The sequence below is a fragment of the Tupaia chinensis genome, unplaced genomic scaffold, assembly GCF_000334495.1.
Source record: "Tupaia chinensis unplaced genomic scaffold, TupChi_1.0 Scaffold143593_1, whole genome shotgun sequence".
Classification (NCBI taxonomy): domain Eukaryota; kingdom Metazoa; phylum Chordata; class Mammalia; order Scandentia; family Tupaiidae; genus Tupaia; species Tupaia belangeri.
Window position 1 is genome coordinate 221,559 of NW_006203439.1, and position 17,269 is coordinate 238,827.

The following is a 17,269-nucleotide window of genomic DNA, read 5'->3' on the forward strand; positions in this document are numbered from 1 at the left end:
AAGCCACTAAGAAATTCCCCCCCCCCCCCCCTCCCCGAGGAGATGGACACACCATAATCCCTTCTCCTCTATTCTCCTCTTGGGATTTTGGACACGCATCCACACATGCCCAGCATGAGTTTAAGCCACTGGGTCCGGGACTTAAACTGTGGTCAACTATGTGGTGTAGAGTCCAGTGATGTAATCATTATGCCGTCTGCTGGTCCCTTTATTGGGATTTTTGAGCATATGGATGTGCATGTGTTTTAGGCTTCTGGGGCCAGGATTTGAACTATGGTTAGCTATGTGGGACCTAGCTCCCATAACCACTAGGCTGTGGGGCCAGCCCCACATGGAGTATTTCAAAATAAAATCCTGAGAATGCATGTTTATTATGTGTCTCTCCTTATAAAAGTATAATGCAGGTGGAAAATAAACTTCTGGTGTTGTGTTTTGTAATTGGTGTGGATGAAGAGTAGAATGAATTAAGATCAGACAAAAGGATGATGGCATTATGTCTTTCATAATAAATTGATGTATGCTTCTTTTATAGGTTGTAGTTCCATTACCTTCATGGTTAACAAGAACCAGAGAACCTTTCACAGATGATCCTCAAAAATTCTCAGTAGAATTGTCTATAATTTATAAATACTCCCCATTTAAAACCGAAACTGAACTGATGGAGCAATTTAGCGTGATCTATGGAAAATGTGGTAAGGTCATCAAACTCTGAAATTTTGATAGAAGTATGTGTTTTCAGTGTCATAGGAAAGACACTGTATGTATGTTTTCGTATTTTTGTATTAGCCATCTCTCATGGGGACAGTCATTCATTTTGTCCATATGAGTTTTAAACCTTAAGAGAACCCAGTCATGGGTTACTGTAAGTCCATGACACACTCTGAGGAAGGTTTATACTTGCATGTGCTTGTTGAAACTGGATGAGAAAAGACTGGTAGAGGCCATGATTACAAGGACAGAGCCTGTGCCATTTACAGCAAAGTTAGGAGACGCTTATTGTAGCATCTGAGATTGGTTGATCCTAGGTATATAAGCGAGTTAGTAACTTGTAAAATTACGAAACCATGTTTCTGTGGCAGAGGTAGCAGAAGTTTTGTAGACACTTTCCAGATTAACGGAACTTTCCATGTTCTTTCAACTTCCACCAACTTTCAACATGCAGAATGTACTATGTCTGTTGACATTTTCCAGTGCCGGTCTTTCTCAGACTTCCACCATTTTTCATATTTAGAAACTAAAAGAACTCTAGGGGAAGTAGAGTACCTTCTGCTTTTTGCAACTCTTTGATTTGTGTAATGATTATAGTAAAATATGGAAAATGTATTTCTGACTTGGCCTACTTAACCTCTAAAATTTCTTCTTTAACCTGTGGCATTTTGTGCAAAGTGAGATTTAAGTCGTCTCTTTCTTCTTGTCATAAAGGGAAAATAGTGGCAATTATTGGGTTGTCAGAAAAGTCACCATACATTTTTGTATAGAAAAACAAAACATAGAACAATATGTCATGACTTTTCTGAAAACCCAATGAAGAAGTATTTTATTAACATCCACATGATCTGTTTTAAAGAAGTTAATGTAATCATTCTTTTAGTTAACATCTAATTGTGAAATACTCCTGCAGATACTAATAAAGCATTTCCTATTTCCTGAATACTTTTTCAATGCTTTATAAAAGTGAAAATATTTAATTCTCAAAACAACTCCGTGGGATTGGTCCCTCTTGAGCCCCATTGTAAACAGATTAGAAAAATTAGTCTTCAAAAGATTAAGAACCTTACCTGATATCATTGTACTGGTTAATGGTTGATCTAGAATTTGAACATAGCCATTTAGGCTCCAAAGTCCATGTTATAAGCTACTGTGTTGTGTTTACAATTTACAAACAAAAAAGTATAATTTGTTGTCCTAATTTCTCTAATGATCCTGTTTGCGTTTATAGTCAACATTTTAAAGAAGCTGAACTTTTTCAGTAACGAGGCCTTAGAACAGGGGTCAGCATACTCTGGGTACAGGTCAAATTTGGCCCTATATCTGTTTTTGTGAAGCTATTTTGGAACGCAACCACACTTATTTATACTCTATGATTATTCTTATGCTCTAATGGCAGAACTGAGTTGTGAGTAGTTACAACAAAGATTGTGTAACCTGCAAAACCTAAGACTTTTACAGTCTATCTCTTTACAGAAAATGTTTGCCAACATTTGCTATAGAGTATAAAAGTGATATTTTGTATTTGTACAAAATTTTTACGCTTATCTTTATCTTTCCATGCATTGATTTCCACTCTACTAATGAGAATTTTACCTGTAATTAAGACTTAACTAAAGTTCTTAACAATTTTCATAATGCAAATTACAAGAAGACTACCAAAGTTTAAGAATGCAAATTGAAAGAATTAAAATGAATTGAATAGTAATAAGAAGCACCCTAATACAGAAACTCAACATTCTTTGGCAGAGAGTAGAATTTGCTGTGAGACAACATATCTTGGAACTTATCCAAATATATTGCTTCCTAAAGTACAAAAGAAAATTTAGTCTATAGCAGACTCAGCTAAATAGATGAGGTGATAGCACAATAACGAGCATTTAGTGTATTTAAAATATTGACAAGGCAAACATCTATTTTTCTACCAGGCACTTTGCTGATTATTTATAACTTGAAGCTTCTGCTTAGTGGAGAACCAGAGTTGGATGTTAGAACTGACAAGGAAGATATACTGATGGCCGGGCCTCTTGAAGAGTGAGTAATATGCTTGTTTGACAGAATGTCTCAGCAGTGGTGATGAGCCAGCTGGGGCTCAGAATTTGGTTCCAAGTCTGGTACAGTTGAAGGAAGTTTGGCTCGACCAGTGGTTCCCAAACTTTATTTCAGTCCCAGAGTGACTTGGGTCAATTCTTAAGTACAGTAACAATTGCAGTGGCAAACAGGCAGTATCACCCCCTGGGAGGCTGGAAGCCATAACTAGATGCCTGAGTTTGGTTCTTGGGCCAACCTGAATACACTGGACATGATTGCACATGCCTATAATCCTTGCTGATTGGGGGACATTGAAGATAGTGACACAGCAAGACCCTGTCAAAAATACCTATCTCTGTATCTTTCCATTTCCCCCTCTCATTTTCTCTCTCATAAAGGAAAAAAATTCTAAAATTTTTAAAAGAAATACAGGATCTTGGGCCTCATACACATCTACTGAGTTGAAATCTTTAGATGTCAAACCTAGGAATCCTTACTTTTCAGTTTCCCTAGTGATACAGAGATGTTAGCGTGTTGGGGACCACTAGAATATAAGACTTATAAAGTTCTCTGGAGTCAGTAGTGGTGTAGCGGTTAAGGTGCTGGACTCCATATGGTCAACTGTGGTTCGAGTCCATGACCTAGTGGCTTGAAACTCACACAGGGTGCGTGTGCATGCATGTCCAAGATCCCGAGAGGAGAATGGAGGAGAAGGGATTGCAGCATGGCCATGCCCCCTTGGGAAGAAGGTGATTTCTCACTTTCTCTTTTTCTTTCTCTATCTCTTGGTGAGTACACACAACCCATAGCAAAAATCTTTCTTTCTTTTTTTTTTTTTGAGAGATTTTCACTGTAGGGTGCGTGCGCTCGCCAGATAGATAGACAGAGAGAGACATAGAGACAGAAAGCGAGAAATCACCCCCCAGGGGGGATGGTCACGCCACAATCCCTTCTCCTCCATTCTCCTCTCGGGATCTTGGGCATGCACGCACACGTGCCCGGCGTGAGTTTTAAGCCACCGGGTCCGGGACACGAACCACGGTCAACTATGTGGGAGTCCAGCGACATAGCCATTACGGTAACTGCTGGTTCCCGCAAAAATCTTTCTTAAGGAAAAAAAAAAAGACTTAGAAAGTTTTCTACTATCATTACTATTTTATAGACAATGAAACCAAATAAATAAACAAATAAACAAACAAATAAATAACCACAGAGTTCAATATTCATTATGGATTATTAAAAACAGACAGATACCAGGATTGTGTCACACAAAAAGGACTGTTGCCAAACATCAATTTTATTATTATTTGTCCAGAATGACCCTGCAAACTGCGTATTTGTAGTTTATAAATAAATAAATTGATGCATTGATTCTTGTTGACTATTAGAGATCTATAGGAAACAAAATGAAAAGGTGCTGGGGGGCCTCGGTGAAGAAATATAGAAAAAGAATGAAATAGAAATGAAAGTTAGGTTTATTTAAAATAACTTTGTTGTTTACACCTTAGTGGCTTGAGATCTCAGCCTTAATGATATGTGCTGCAGCTAAAACTCTATGCTTCCTAGGCTGGACCATATGGGAGGTGCAGGCTCAATTTCTGGTCCAACCTGAAAGCTGACATGGTGTCATGGTGACCATGATGCCTTTAGTTCCAGCCTCTCAGGGAGGCTGAGGCAGAAGGATTGAGAGCTCAAGCCTGCTTTGGGCATCATAGCATAAGCCTGTCTGAGAAGAGAGCTGGGCCTGGTGTCACGTGCCTATTGTCCAAAAGAATAGACACATGGTAAGACCCTGTCTTAAAAAGAAAATGCTGGCTGAGGCAAAAGAATAGTCACATGGTAAGACCCTGTCTTAAAAAGAAAATACTTAGTAGCCTGAGACTACATTTTCCAAGTCTCAGAACTCTAGATCTAGAAGAAATTTTAAAGATAATTTAGTTCATTGTGATGCAGCTCATATACCACTATTGGCCAGAAGAAATAAACGAAAGCCATGATATGAGTAACATAATTAATCCTGTGTTTTCTGTTATTCGTAGTAGCCACATTAAGAAAATTAAAAACAAACAAGTGAAGTTAATGTTAGTGATGGATTTATATAATCCAAGCGATCCAAAGTATTATTTCAATTTTAGTGTGAAAAACATTGTTGAGCTATTTTGCACTCATTTTCTTCATCTGAAGTCTTCAAGTCCATATGTATTTTGCACATACAGCACATACAGATCTGGACTCATGTGCAATAGCCACACACGGCCAGTGCCTGCCATGTTGGATGACAGGGATTTAGACTAAGGTATGAAGTCCCAAGTGAGCACACTGACATAACAGAGGGCTTTTTCCTCTTCTGCCTTTGAGATGAAGTATGGGGAGTTCCTTCTACAGTTAGAAAATGGAACGTTTTGGGGCTGGCAGGTGGCATGGTGTTTAAAGGTGCTGGACTCCCACATGGACCATGGTTCAAGTTCCTGAGCTGGTGACTTACTTTCTCACTCTCCCTTTCTCTCTCTGGTCAAATTAAAAAATTATAATAATAAATAAAATAGGGGCTGGCAGGAGATATGGTGGTTAAAGGCTCTAGATTCCCACATGACCGATTACAGTTCAAGTCCCAGACTGGCAGCTTGCTTTCTCATGTTCCCTTTCCCTCTCTCTTTCTCTCTCTCTCTCTCTCGTCCTAACAAAAAATACTAATACCAAATGGAATTAAGTAAATAAATAAATAAATAATTCTTTAAGAAATAATAAAATAAATAATTTTTAAAAGAAAATTGAATGTTTGATAACACACTTTTGAATTGTCTTCTCTACTTTTTTTCTGATATAAGTCTTACCTCCTATTTCAATGTGTGGAATTCTTGATGTACCCAACAGTGGAAGTTTTTTTTTCCTCTAGGAAAAAACTCGTTAGCATAATTATTGTTATACAAATAAACGCTAAGAAGCCTTTTGCCAGCATCAATATGCCAATACAGAATTGTCACCAACTCCTCCCTTGCTGTCTTCTCCTTTTCCTGCTGCCCCATCCTACTTAACAGCTGGTTCCAATATTTCATGCTGTTTAAAACCTTTGAGCACACATTTTCAAGCAGTTGTCTGTCAGAGTGCCTTGGCATTTCAACACTAGCATCAGAAAACAATCCATAGAAGAACAATTTGACAGCTAATTCTTTGGAAAAATATTATTGCTGTTTCCAGATTGTTTGGTGAGGCCAGCAGCTTCTTAAGCCATTTAGGCAGTTAATTACAAAATGAAGAAAATGAATGAGACCTAGACATGGCAATTTCACTTTGAGACAGTGACCACAATCGATTTTTTCTCAAAGTTTAATCACAAGAAACATGTTTTAAAGACAAGGATAGGGTTTTATGAAGAAGGATTATTATAGAGAGGAGACATAATTTCTGTTCTGAAGATGCTACACATTTCATGGCTTCTGACATCAGAACCATGATGGGGACAAGAAGGGACAGCAATACCACTTCCTTTAGAGTAGTACTGACATCATAGTTTTCACCCCTGAAAGATTTGGCCATAGTTCTTTTTCTTTTCTTTTTTATTTTTCATTCAAGTTTTTGACATAGAGTGCATGTACACTGAAGAGAGACAGGGAGAGGGAAAGTGAAAAATCAGTCCCTTGGGAGGAGATGGCCATGCTATAATCCAGTCTCAACACTGTTCTCCTCTCTGGATGGTGGGCATGCATGCATACGTACCTGGTGTGATTTTTAAGGTACCAGGTCTGGGACTCCAGCAGCAGTCAGCCATGTGGGAGTCTAGTGCTTTATCTACTATGCCACTTGCTGGCCCCAGGTTTGGCCTTAGTGTGATCTCATTATGGTCTTTGACCTACTGTCACCTCCCATCACTTTTGGCTCCCTTTAAACTTGGAATATATGTATATTTTAAATTTGTTAAATACTGGAATCTGGTTTACTACACAGAGTTATAGGTAACAGAGTGGTTTGTGAATTCAAGTATTAACACACAATTCTTCTTCACTAAGAGATTAGAAAAAGCTTTAATTTTTAGAGCTAAAAGAATAGTTCTAGGGGTGAGCAGGTGGAGTTGTGGTTAAGGTGCTGGACTGTGGTTTTACTCCGTGGCTTAAAAATCACACTGCGTGAGTGCATATGTTTCCAAGATCCTGAGAGGAGAAGGGATTTGGCATGGCCATCCCTTTTGGGGAGTGATTTCTCACTTTCCTTGTCTCTGGCAAGAGCATGTGCCCTATGGCAAAACCCAAAAATAAACAAACGAAGAATAGTTCTAGTCCAAGATGGATCCTTTTCTGAGTTCTCTTCCATCTGTGGCATCTGATAGTTGAGCCTCTAATCAAGTGCAGTTTACATATTGTTGGTTTTGAGAGGTTTGTGATATAACAAGTCCTTCGTTTTTTCTTGTGGCTATATTGTATCCTGTTGGACCCACCAATGGGCTTCTATATCTGTCTAAAATAAGTTTCAGATCTTGGAATTATGTGATTTCAGGTTTGGTTTTAGATCATGTAGTCCTGCTGATCATGAAAATAAACTCAAACTGGGACCAGCAGTTAGCATAATGCCTATGTCGCTGGACTCCTGTGTAGTCGACTGCAGTTCAAGTCCCAGACCCGGTGGCTTAAAACTCAAGCCAGGCACGTGTGCGTGCGTGCCCAAGATCCCGAGAGGAGAATGGAGGAGAAGGGATTGCAGTGTGGCCATCCCCCCTGGGGGGTGATTTCTCTCTTTCTGTCTGTCTGTCTCTCTCTGTCTTTCTGGAGAGCACACACGCCCTATAGCAAAAAACCTCTCCAAAATAACTAACTAACTAAATAAAATAAACTCAAACTTTAAAATTTTTATGGGCTTCATATAAAAGCTTTTTGGTATTATTTATTTTTATCCCATTTTTATCTGTAGTGAAGTCAAAACTGAAATAATATTTTTAAAAGTTTTAAGGTAAACCAGTAGATGACATAGCAGTTACTTTGCTGGATTCCCACATGGCTGACCATGGTTCTAGTCCCAGACCTGGTAGTTTCAAAATTACACTGGTCACGTGTGTGTGCGTTGCCAAGATCCCAGGAAGAGAATGCAGGAGAAGGGATTGCGGCATGGCCATTTTCCCTGGGGGGTGACTTACCACTTTTCCTCTCACTGTGTCTGCCTGTCTCTCTTTCTCTGCCCCCTTACCCCTGTGAGTACATGCACCCTAAGGCAAAAACCCCTAAAAATTATTTTAAGGAAGTGAATTTACATATTGTAACTGGTGATTAACTTTTATTATTACAATCTGGTTTTCTTCTTTTAAAGAATTATTTACTTAATTTTATTTATCATTATCATTATGATTATTTTTAGTTTGCTACAAGGCATGTGTGCTCACCAGAGAGAAACAGAGAAAGACAGAGAGAGAGGAAGAGAGAGAGAGAGAGAATAAGAAGGCAAGCCTTCAGGTCCAGGATTCACAGTGGTCGACCACATGGGAGTCCAGTGCCTTAACCACCACACCACCTGCTGGCCCCTGCATTCTAGTTTTCAAATATGGTCTCTTATTTTCAATTTAAGTTGTTCAGTATTGGTAAGTTGTATTTCTTAATAATTTTTTTTGAGAGTTTTTTTTTTTTTCACTATACGGCGCGTGCGCTCGCCAGACAGACAGAGAGAGACATAGAGACAGAAAGCGAGAAATCACCCCCCCCAGGGGGGATGGTCACGCCGCAATCCCTTCTCCTCCATTCTCCTCTCGGGATCTTGGGCACGCATGCACATGCGCCCGGCGTGAGTTTTAAGCCACCGGGTCTGGGACGCAAACCGCGGTCGACTACGTGGGAGTCCAGCGACATAGCCATTACGCTGCTGGTTCCCAATAATTTTTTGATAAGTGGCTTTATAAAATAGCCCATTGAATTTTCTCACCATAATTTACATGACTATTCTTGTATTTTGGGATATTATATTTGTCCTAATGTTTCATACTATTTATGGATATGATTTTTTTTAAATTAATGCTTTTTTTTTTAGATTTTGCTGTAGGGTTCATGTGATAGAGACAGAATGAGAAATCTCCCTCAGTGGGGATGGCCATGTCACAATTACTTCTCCTCCATTTTCCTCTCAGGATTTTTCGAACACATTCACATGTGGCCAGTGTGTTTTGAGCCACTGGGTCAAGGACACGAACTACGGTCAGTCATGTGAGAATCCACCACACCATCTGCTGGCCCCTATGGATATGAGGAAATATATTCATGTAAGAGGATATATATTTTTTATTCTTTTCTTTTTAAAAATTTATTTCTTGAGAGAGAGAGAGAGAGAGAAACAGCCCCAACAGGGTCCGGTCATGTTGTGGTGTGCCCTCACACCCCCGGCCTTCCAGTGAGGCAGGATCATGTGTGTGCACCACTGTGTTTCAGCTAACCTGGGATCTGAACCAGGTTCTTCCATACGGTTCCAGCATTACAAAATGGTGCCCTACTGCCTGCACCATCTCTCTGAGCCTTGTGATAGTTTTTTTTTTTTTTTTTTTTTTTTTTCTTTTTGGAGAGGTTTTTGCTATAGGGAGTGTGCACTCGCCAGAAAGACAGAGAGAAACAGAGACAGAAAGTGAGAAATCACCCCCCAGGGAGGATGGCCACGCCACAGTCCCTTCTCCTCCCTTCTCCTCTCGGGATCTTGGGCATGCAAGCACATGCGCCCGGCATGAGTTTCAAGCCACTGGGTCCGGGACACGAACCACGGTTGACTACGTGGGAGTCCAGCGACATAGCCATTACGCTAACTGCTGGTCCCTTGTGATAGTTTCTTAAGACAAATTTCCAGAAGGGGAACTACTGGGTTGTGGAGTCTAAACTTACATATAGTTCTTGTGAATATGGGACATCAGTTTTAAACATAGTGATCAGAATCCTTGGTCATTCTGCTTTGGGTTGAGACTCTACCAACAGTAATCAGACCAGTGGCAAGTCCTTTATTCAAAATGATAATAACATAAAAGCTAAATTTGGAGTGACATTGAAGCCTTCAGTGGGGTCATGCATAGTCAGTGTGTCATATGATTGTGACTAAAGGTGACTTGTTTTTACTTAAATTAAAACGAAAAAAATGAAAAAAAAAAACCATGTGTGTATAGATAGTAGCCATCAGAATCTCAAAGTACAGATGAGCAGAAGTTTATATTATACTTGCGATATATTAAATTGGATTTTGAAATTGTGGGTAAGTTGTATGGAGGGTGCCAGAGATTTAATCATAAGTAAGTGCCAGAATGGTAATATGCAGAAAGTGGATTTTATTTGCAGGATAAAAGTTGTCTTAGATTATATGCCATCTTAAACTTAGATAAAGTTCTCTGAAAAGGAAAAATAAATGAAAAATAAACTTGTTAAACTAACAAAAAATCAAGAGTTTAGAGTGGGAGGAGAAAGCCTCAAGGATACTGATTTTGGAAGAAAATCAGATAACAAAAAAAACAAGATTCTTCTTTAGGGCTAGGCTTTTTTTTAAATTAATTTATATCATGATAATTTTTGGAACTCTAGACTCAAATCCTTTATCTCAAACTTTTCAGATATTTTTTCTCTAATGAAATTCTATTTTTTTCCTTTGAAGTTGATTTGTTCAAAACAAAATCTTTGGTTAATTCTCTTCTTTTTACTGTTGACTGTCAGTAACCTTCTATTATAATCACACAGATTATTAAAATGTAGAGTCATTTTCAAAGGTCTTGTATTAATTATGTACAATAGGATTGAGCAAGTGGAAGCCAAACCACTGGTAGAAGGTTTCAAAATGACTCAGCCTCCATTATTACCTTGTGTGGTTACTATAAATTTTCATCTGTGAATTCTGCAAGGTTGTAATTCTACTGTGCCATTTCTTGAACAGAGTTCTTTTGTAGATCCAGTTATGGAATTACAGTCCTGTAGTTCAGATATTTTTAACTGCATTCCCAAGACATTGCATCCTTTATGTGGATGCCAGTATGGAATTATAATTTCACGATTTCAATTTTGGAATTTCACGGAAGACCATGCCACTGAATTGTTGATAAGAGCATTAGTTTTCTTTAATTTCTTCTACATGTCACTCTTTCAAAAAACATTCACCTGATAGTCCAGCACCTGTTCCAGGGGCATTAATTTTTGGAGACAAGGGCCAGATGGAAATGAAGAGAGGGCCTTCAGTTAGTATCAAAACAATGACTTATTCTAAAATATTCAAACGTGCATAAATACATAAAGCAATGTAAAAGTGCCTCTCCATTCTTCACCCCAGCTTCCTCAATCTCCACCAGCTATACCTACAACTCTGCAATGTGAGTTTTTATTTTTTATCTTATTTTTATTTAAAAAAATTTTTTTTGAGAGATTTTTGCTATACGGTGCATGTGCACACCAGAAAGACAGTAAGTGAGAAATCACTCCCAAGGGGGATGGCCACACCACAATTCCTTTCCTCCATTCTCCTTGGGATTTAGGGCATGCATACACACACACCCAGCATGAGTTTTAAACTGCCAGGTCCAGGGCTTGAACCGTGGTTGACTACATGGGAATCCTGTGATGTAACATTATGCCATCTGCTGGTCTTAAGTTTTTAAATATATCAATATCTTCTAGGTTTTTTCAGTATCTGCCAGTTTATATTAGATTTAACTTATCCTTTTTTTTTTCTTCTTAATATTTTATTTTGAAATATGTTTTAAGCTGTTGCTTACAAGAAACACACCTCATGGATAAAGATATACAAGGATTAAAAGAGAAGGGCTGGAGGGGCCAGCAGGTGGCGTGGTGGTTGAGGCGTTGGACTTCCACATGGCTGCCTGCAATTTAAGTCCCGGACCTGGCAGCTTGCTTTCTCACTTTCTCTTTCTCTCTCTGGCCAAATTGAAAAATAACGATAAATAAAATTAAATAAAGTAATTGTTAAAAAAAAATAGAAAAAGTGAAGGGCTGGAAAAAGATATTCCAGGCAAACAGAAACCAAAAAAGGCTGGAGTCACGATACTGATTTCAGACAAAATAGGATTTAAGACAAAAATTGTAAGAAGAGAAAGAAGGACACTATATAGTAGTAAAAGGGCTCATTCTTCAAGAAGATACAATGCTTATTAATATCTATGCACTAACCTCAGGAGCAACCAAATATGTGAGGGAAAGACTGCTAGGTCTAAAAGGAGAGAGAAACTGCAACACAGTAATTATTGGGACTCTCCTTTGCACAGATCATCTAGACAGAAAATAAGCGAAGAGATACAGGATTTAAATGAAACTATAAATCAAATGGATTTGACAGACATCTACAGAACCTTCCACTGAAAAACCACAAAATATACATTTTTCTCATCCCCACATGGAACCTTTTCGAAGATTTACCACATGGTAGGGAACAAAACTAGCCTTTGCAGATTCAAAGGCATAGAAACTATATGCAGCATTTTCTCCAATCATGATGGAATTAAACTTGATATTAATTTCAGATAGGAAAATATTCAGTTGGAAAAGTGCTTGCACATCTGTGTTTATTGCGGCATTCTTCACAGTTGCTAAGACATGGAATCAACCCAAATGTCCATGAACAGATGAATGAATTGAAAAAGTATGGCACGTATACTCTATGGAATACTACTCAGCCATAAAAAACAGTAAGACCCTGACACTTGAGAGGAATATGGAAGGTTTACTGCCAGGTGAAGTAAACCAGGCTGTGAACGAGAAATATTATATGTCTCCACCGTCCATACTCTATGGCAGAAACTGAAAGATTAGGGCATATAGAAGCATGGAAAATGGTTACAGATATTGGAGACAGTGTGGGAAGAGGATGGGAAAGGGGGAGAGTGAGAAGAAAGGAAAAGGAGAAAAAGAGGGGAGACATTTATGGGACACAGAAATGGATGATTATCTGTTGATAATAACATGTATGGTATCTTCAGGTGGACTGGTGTGAAGTGTATTCATGTTGGGGTAAGTTCACTCTATAAGTTGTAGTGATGTAGAATGATTCAATGTATAAAATAAATGTAAAAAAAAGTTTCAAAGACAATACAGAGATTTCCCATAAACCTTTCATCCAGATTCTCCAAATATTATTTTACCACACTTGATTTACCATTCATCCTCTCCCTCTTCCTTTATATATGATATAGACTCACTTTAAAAAAACTTTTTTATCCTACAGGTATAATCTCTCACTGTCAGTATTAATTCTGTGGCTGAAGTTATACTAGCTTTGGCTAATTGGAACTTATTTAAGCTGACTTTTGTTATTTTGCCATGTCACCATAATGTTTTGAACATTTTTGTACTTCTATAAGCAGAAGTTGTCCCAGGTTCATGTTATATGTTCCCTTTTATATATTATTTCCTAAAACAGCTCTTTTAAATGGTGTACATCATTCTTAAAATGATTGTATAATAATAAATTAATAATTTTGTCTTATATTTAATTATTATACATTGATGTATTATACATTAATATCACCCTATGATAGGCATTTAGATTGATTTCACTGTTTCTCTATTTGAAACAATGCCAATCCTTATACTTGTGTTCTTGGGCACTAAGTATTTCTTTAGTATTGATTCTCAGAAATGTTGCTGAACTAAATGATAGTAATTTTAAATTTAAATAGTGCTAAATTACTGTCCATAAAGCTGTAGATGTCTTTGTACCCAAACAATGATCTAATTTTTTTCGATGCTCCATTCTCTGAAATCTTCAGTGTGCTCAATCTCTTTAAAATTTTAACAGGTAGGTTAAATAATTCTCAGTATTTTATTTGGTTTGCTCTAGATTGTAAACATTGAATATACTATATTTCCATGTTTGGGATATGTACATTGCTTCTATAATTTGCTGTGTCTTTTGCTGATGCTTCTATTAAGCAGTTTTTCTTAATTAATTTTATTAATAGAAATGTTTTATTTAGTCTAATTCGAATATGTTGGATGTTAAATACAGTGAAACTATATTCTCTAACCTGATAACTTGATTTTTTCTTTTTTAATTTCAAGAGGGCACATGTGCTCATCAAAGAGAGAGAGAGAGAGAGGGAGAGACAGAGAGAAAGACGGAGAAAGAAAGCATTCTCCAATGGGCATAATCATGCTGCAGTCCCTTCTCTGTTTCTCCATCCTGTTGGATTATGTATGTGCATGCACACATACCTGGTGTGTTTTTCAAGCCACCAGAGCAGAGATTTGAACTGCAGTTGACTGTGTGTGATCTAGCTCCTTTAACCCAGGAGGCTGTAGGACCAGCCCAGAATTTCCTTTTATGTGCTTCTTATCTTTGCATTTCTAATCTGAAAGACTGTCCTTAACCATGATTTAAATTTTTGAGGGGAACCAGCGGATGGTGTAATGGTTACATCACTGGACTCCACACAGTTGATCACTGTTCAAGTCCCAGACATGGTGGCTTAAAATATACCAGGCATGTGTGCATGTGTGCCCAAAATCCCGAGAGGAGAATGTAGGAGAAGGGATTGCAGCGTGGCCATCCCTCCTGGGGGTGATTTCTCATTTTCTGTCTCTCCAGTGAGTGCACATGCCCTGTAGCAAAAATCTCTCTCAAAAATAAATTAATAAATGTGTTTTAAAATTATTTATTCATTTTATTTGACTTATTATTAATTTTTTGTTGTAAATTTGCTTTAGGGCATGTGCACTCACCAGAGAGACAAATGGGGGTGGGGTGGGGAGGAGGAATGAGAAAGCAAGACAACCAGGTCTGGGACTCGAATCACGGTCAGCCACATGCTGGACCCTAAATATGTTTTTTAATAAATTTTTAATACTCATAGTTAATTTTTTTCTGTATGGCTTTTTAATCTTTCTAGAATTTGTTTTCAAACATTGTATGATGTACATGTGCATGGACAGTGAAGGATCAATTTAATATTTCTATAATAAACAAAGCATTTATGAAATAGTTCCACCTTTTCAGCTGATTTGAAGAGCATGACTGATATAAACTAAATTTCTATCTTGCATGGATTCATTTCTGGATGAACTATTCACTTTTATTAACTTATTTCTTTTCTTGTTGCACTAGAACTTTCAGTTGCTGTTGTCTTCATAGTAAAATGTGTTTTGATATTTGAAAGGACACATACCCCATTCACTGTTCTCTTTGAAACTGTTAATGACCATTCTTGCAAATATTCTTTTCTGTATGAATTTCTAAAATCAGCATTTTAAGCTTTATTATAGAAAACTTGCTTGGTTGGGATTTTGATTGGTGATTCATTGAACTTGTGATGAACTTTTTTTTTTCCTAGTCTTCTTTCATAGCTGAGTGGTTTTTTATAACATTATAGTATGTCATAACAATTGAGAACAACGCCTTAGAGGCCAGGTGATGGCTCACTGGTTAACATGATTGAACCCATGTGGGCAAGGTCCTGGACTTATGTTTCAGGACCTCCTTGGGGCACAGTTGTGCATGGGACCACGATCTAGAGTGATCCACTGCAAGTGGATCATATTGTGAAGACCCTGTTGGGGGTGCCTATCTCTCTTGTGATCATAGAATATATAAAAACTTAAAAAAAATTATAGAGCAGACTTTGACTGGGTTCAACTTATAGTTAACAAAGGTGTATATATATATAGACAGACTGACAGAAAGCAAGAAATCACCCCCCAGGGTAGATGGTCATGGCACATTTCCCTTTCCTTCATTTTCCTCTTGGGACTTCGGACACGCACACATATGTGCCTAGCATGAGTTTTAAGCTGTTGGGTCCAGGCCTCAAACTGTGGTTGACTACATGGGAGTCCAGTGATGTAACCATTATGCCATCTGCTAATCTTATCAAAGCTATTTTAATAAAAAGGGTATGTAGCTTCACACACCTCTGCTTATTCATCTAAAAATGGTAACATTAAAATAATATTTTACAACAGCCTTGTGAAAGTTAAGAGATCTGATGTAAAAATTGCTTTAAGAACATTACTTGTGGGACCAGCAGTTGTCGCTGGACTCCCATGTAGCCAACCGCAGTACGAGTCACGTACCTGGTGGCTTAAACTCACACTGGGTGCGTGTGCGTTGTGTGCCCAAGATCCTGAGAGGAGAATGGAGGAGAAGGGATTGCGGCGTGGCGACCCCCCCGGGGGGTGATTTTTCGCTTTCTATCTCTCTGTCTGTCTCTGTCTTTCTGGTGAGTGCACGCGCCCTATAGCAAAAAACCTCTCCAAGAAAAAAAAAAAAAGAACGTTACTTGTCACATAGTATGTATGTACTCAGTAATCATTAATTACTATCATTTTTTTCATATCATTTTATCAATTTCATTTAATCTTAAGTATTTATGATTCTTCTTGGCATTAAAAGCAGATTTCTTTTCTCCATTTCTTTTCTATTTGTTAGTAATCAGAGGAAAGCAATTGATTTTTGCTTGTTGATTTTATATCTGGTCAGTTAGTGGACTCCTACTCTAGTTTTTAGATAGATTCATATACTTCTATAATCTGCTGGGGTCAACATGTGGCATGGTGATTAAGGCGCTGGACACTCCTACATGACCAACCGTGGTTTGAGTCCTGGGCCTGGTGGCTTGCTTTCTCACTTTCCTTCTCTCTCTCTCTCTCTCTGTCTCTCTCTGGTCACATTAAAATAAATGAATGAATAAATAAAATAAATAATTTTTAAAAAAGTTATCTGCAAATGATGATTTTGTGTTTTCCTGTTTATTACTCATACTATCTTTTAAAAATTCTAGTTAACTGGCTAATTACAAAGAAGTGTTAATAGCAGGTATGCTTCTTTGTTTTTGTGTTACTAACTTTTTAAAATATTTGACTACTTGATAATCATTCGAGTTTTTTTAATCAGTAACTTTTTTTTTCATTTAAAATATACAATTTAATGCACAGAATTGTCCAACCATCACAATCAATTTGAGGACATTTCCATCAATCCAGTAATTAACTCTTTATCTGTTAGTATTCACTCTCCATTTCCTCCTAACCTTAAACTCCAGCCCTCAGTAATCAGCTGTCTTTCTGCCTCTAAAAGTCTGCTTATTCTGGATTTTTCATATAAAATATGTCACCTTTTGTGAATGATTTCTTTCACTTAGCATATGTTTTCAAATTTCATCAATGTGATAGCATAGATTTTAATTTCATTATATTTATGACCAAATACTATTCCTTTATATGGATATGCCACATTTTGTTTTTCTATTCATTTATTGATTTATTTTTGGCATTTAGGTTACCATTTTATTTTTATGGTCTCATGTAGTGTTCTCATTGTTTCATGTCTTGTCTTTCTGCAGAAGAAGATACGTTTTTTTCTCCTGAAACTTTTTTTTTAAATTAATTTACATTCATTCCCTGAGCATCATCACAACATACTAAATGTGGTTTCCCATCTAGAATAAACTGCACAGTGGCTTAATCATGCATGTTATCATCAATAATATTTCATTTCTACTTTCATATATATATATATATATATATATGTTTTTTATCCTATGTTTGACACTCAGCCCTTTCCCCCTCTCCCGTTTACACTATCTCTGCTATAT

The 17,269-nt window shown here is 37.5% G+C and overlaps 1 protein-coding gene across 1 annotated transcript in view; it reads left to right on the plus strand.

Annotated features, from left to right (window-relative positions):
- MORC1 (MORC family CW-type zinc finger 1) overlaps positions 1 to 17,269 on the plus strand; it is a 195,307-nt gene that overhangs the window by 29,296 nt on the left and 148,742 nt on the right. The window contains exons 7-8 of the mRNA XM_006164206.1: positions 533 to 692; positions 2,637 to 2,742. Coding sequence (XP_006164268.1) covers positions 533 to 692; positions 2,637 to 2,742 — 266 coding nt within the window. The remainder of the gene's footprint in view (positions 1 to 532; positions 693 to 2,636; positions 2,743 to 17,269) is intronic.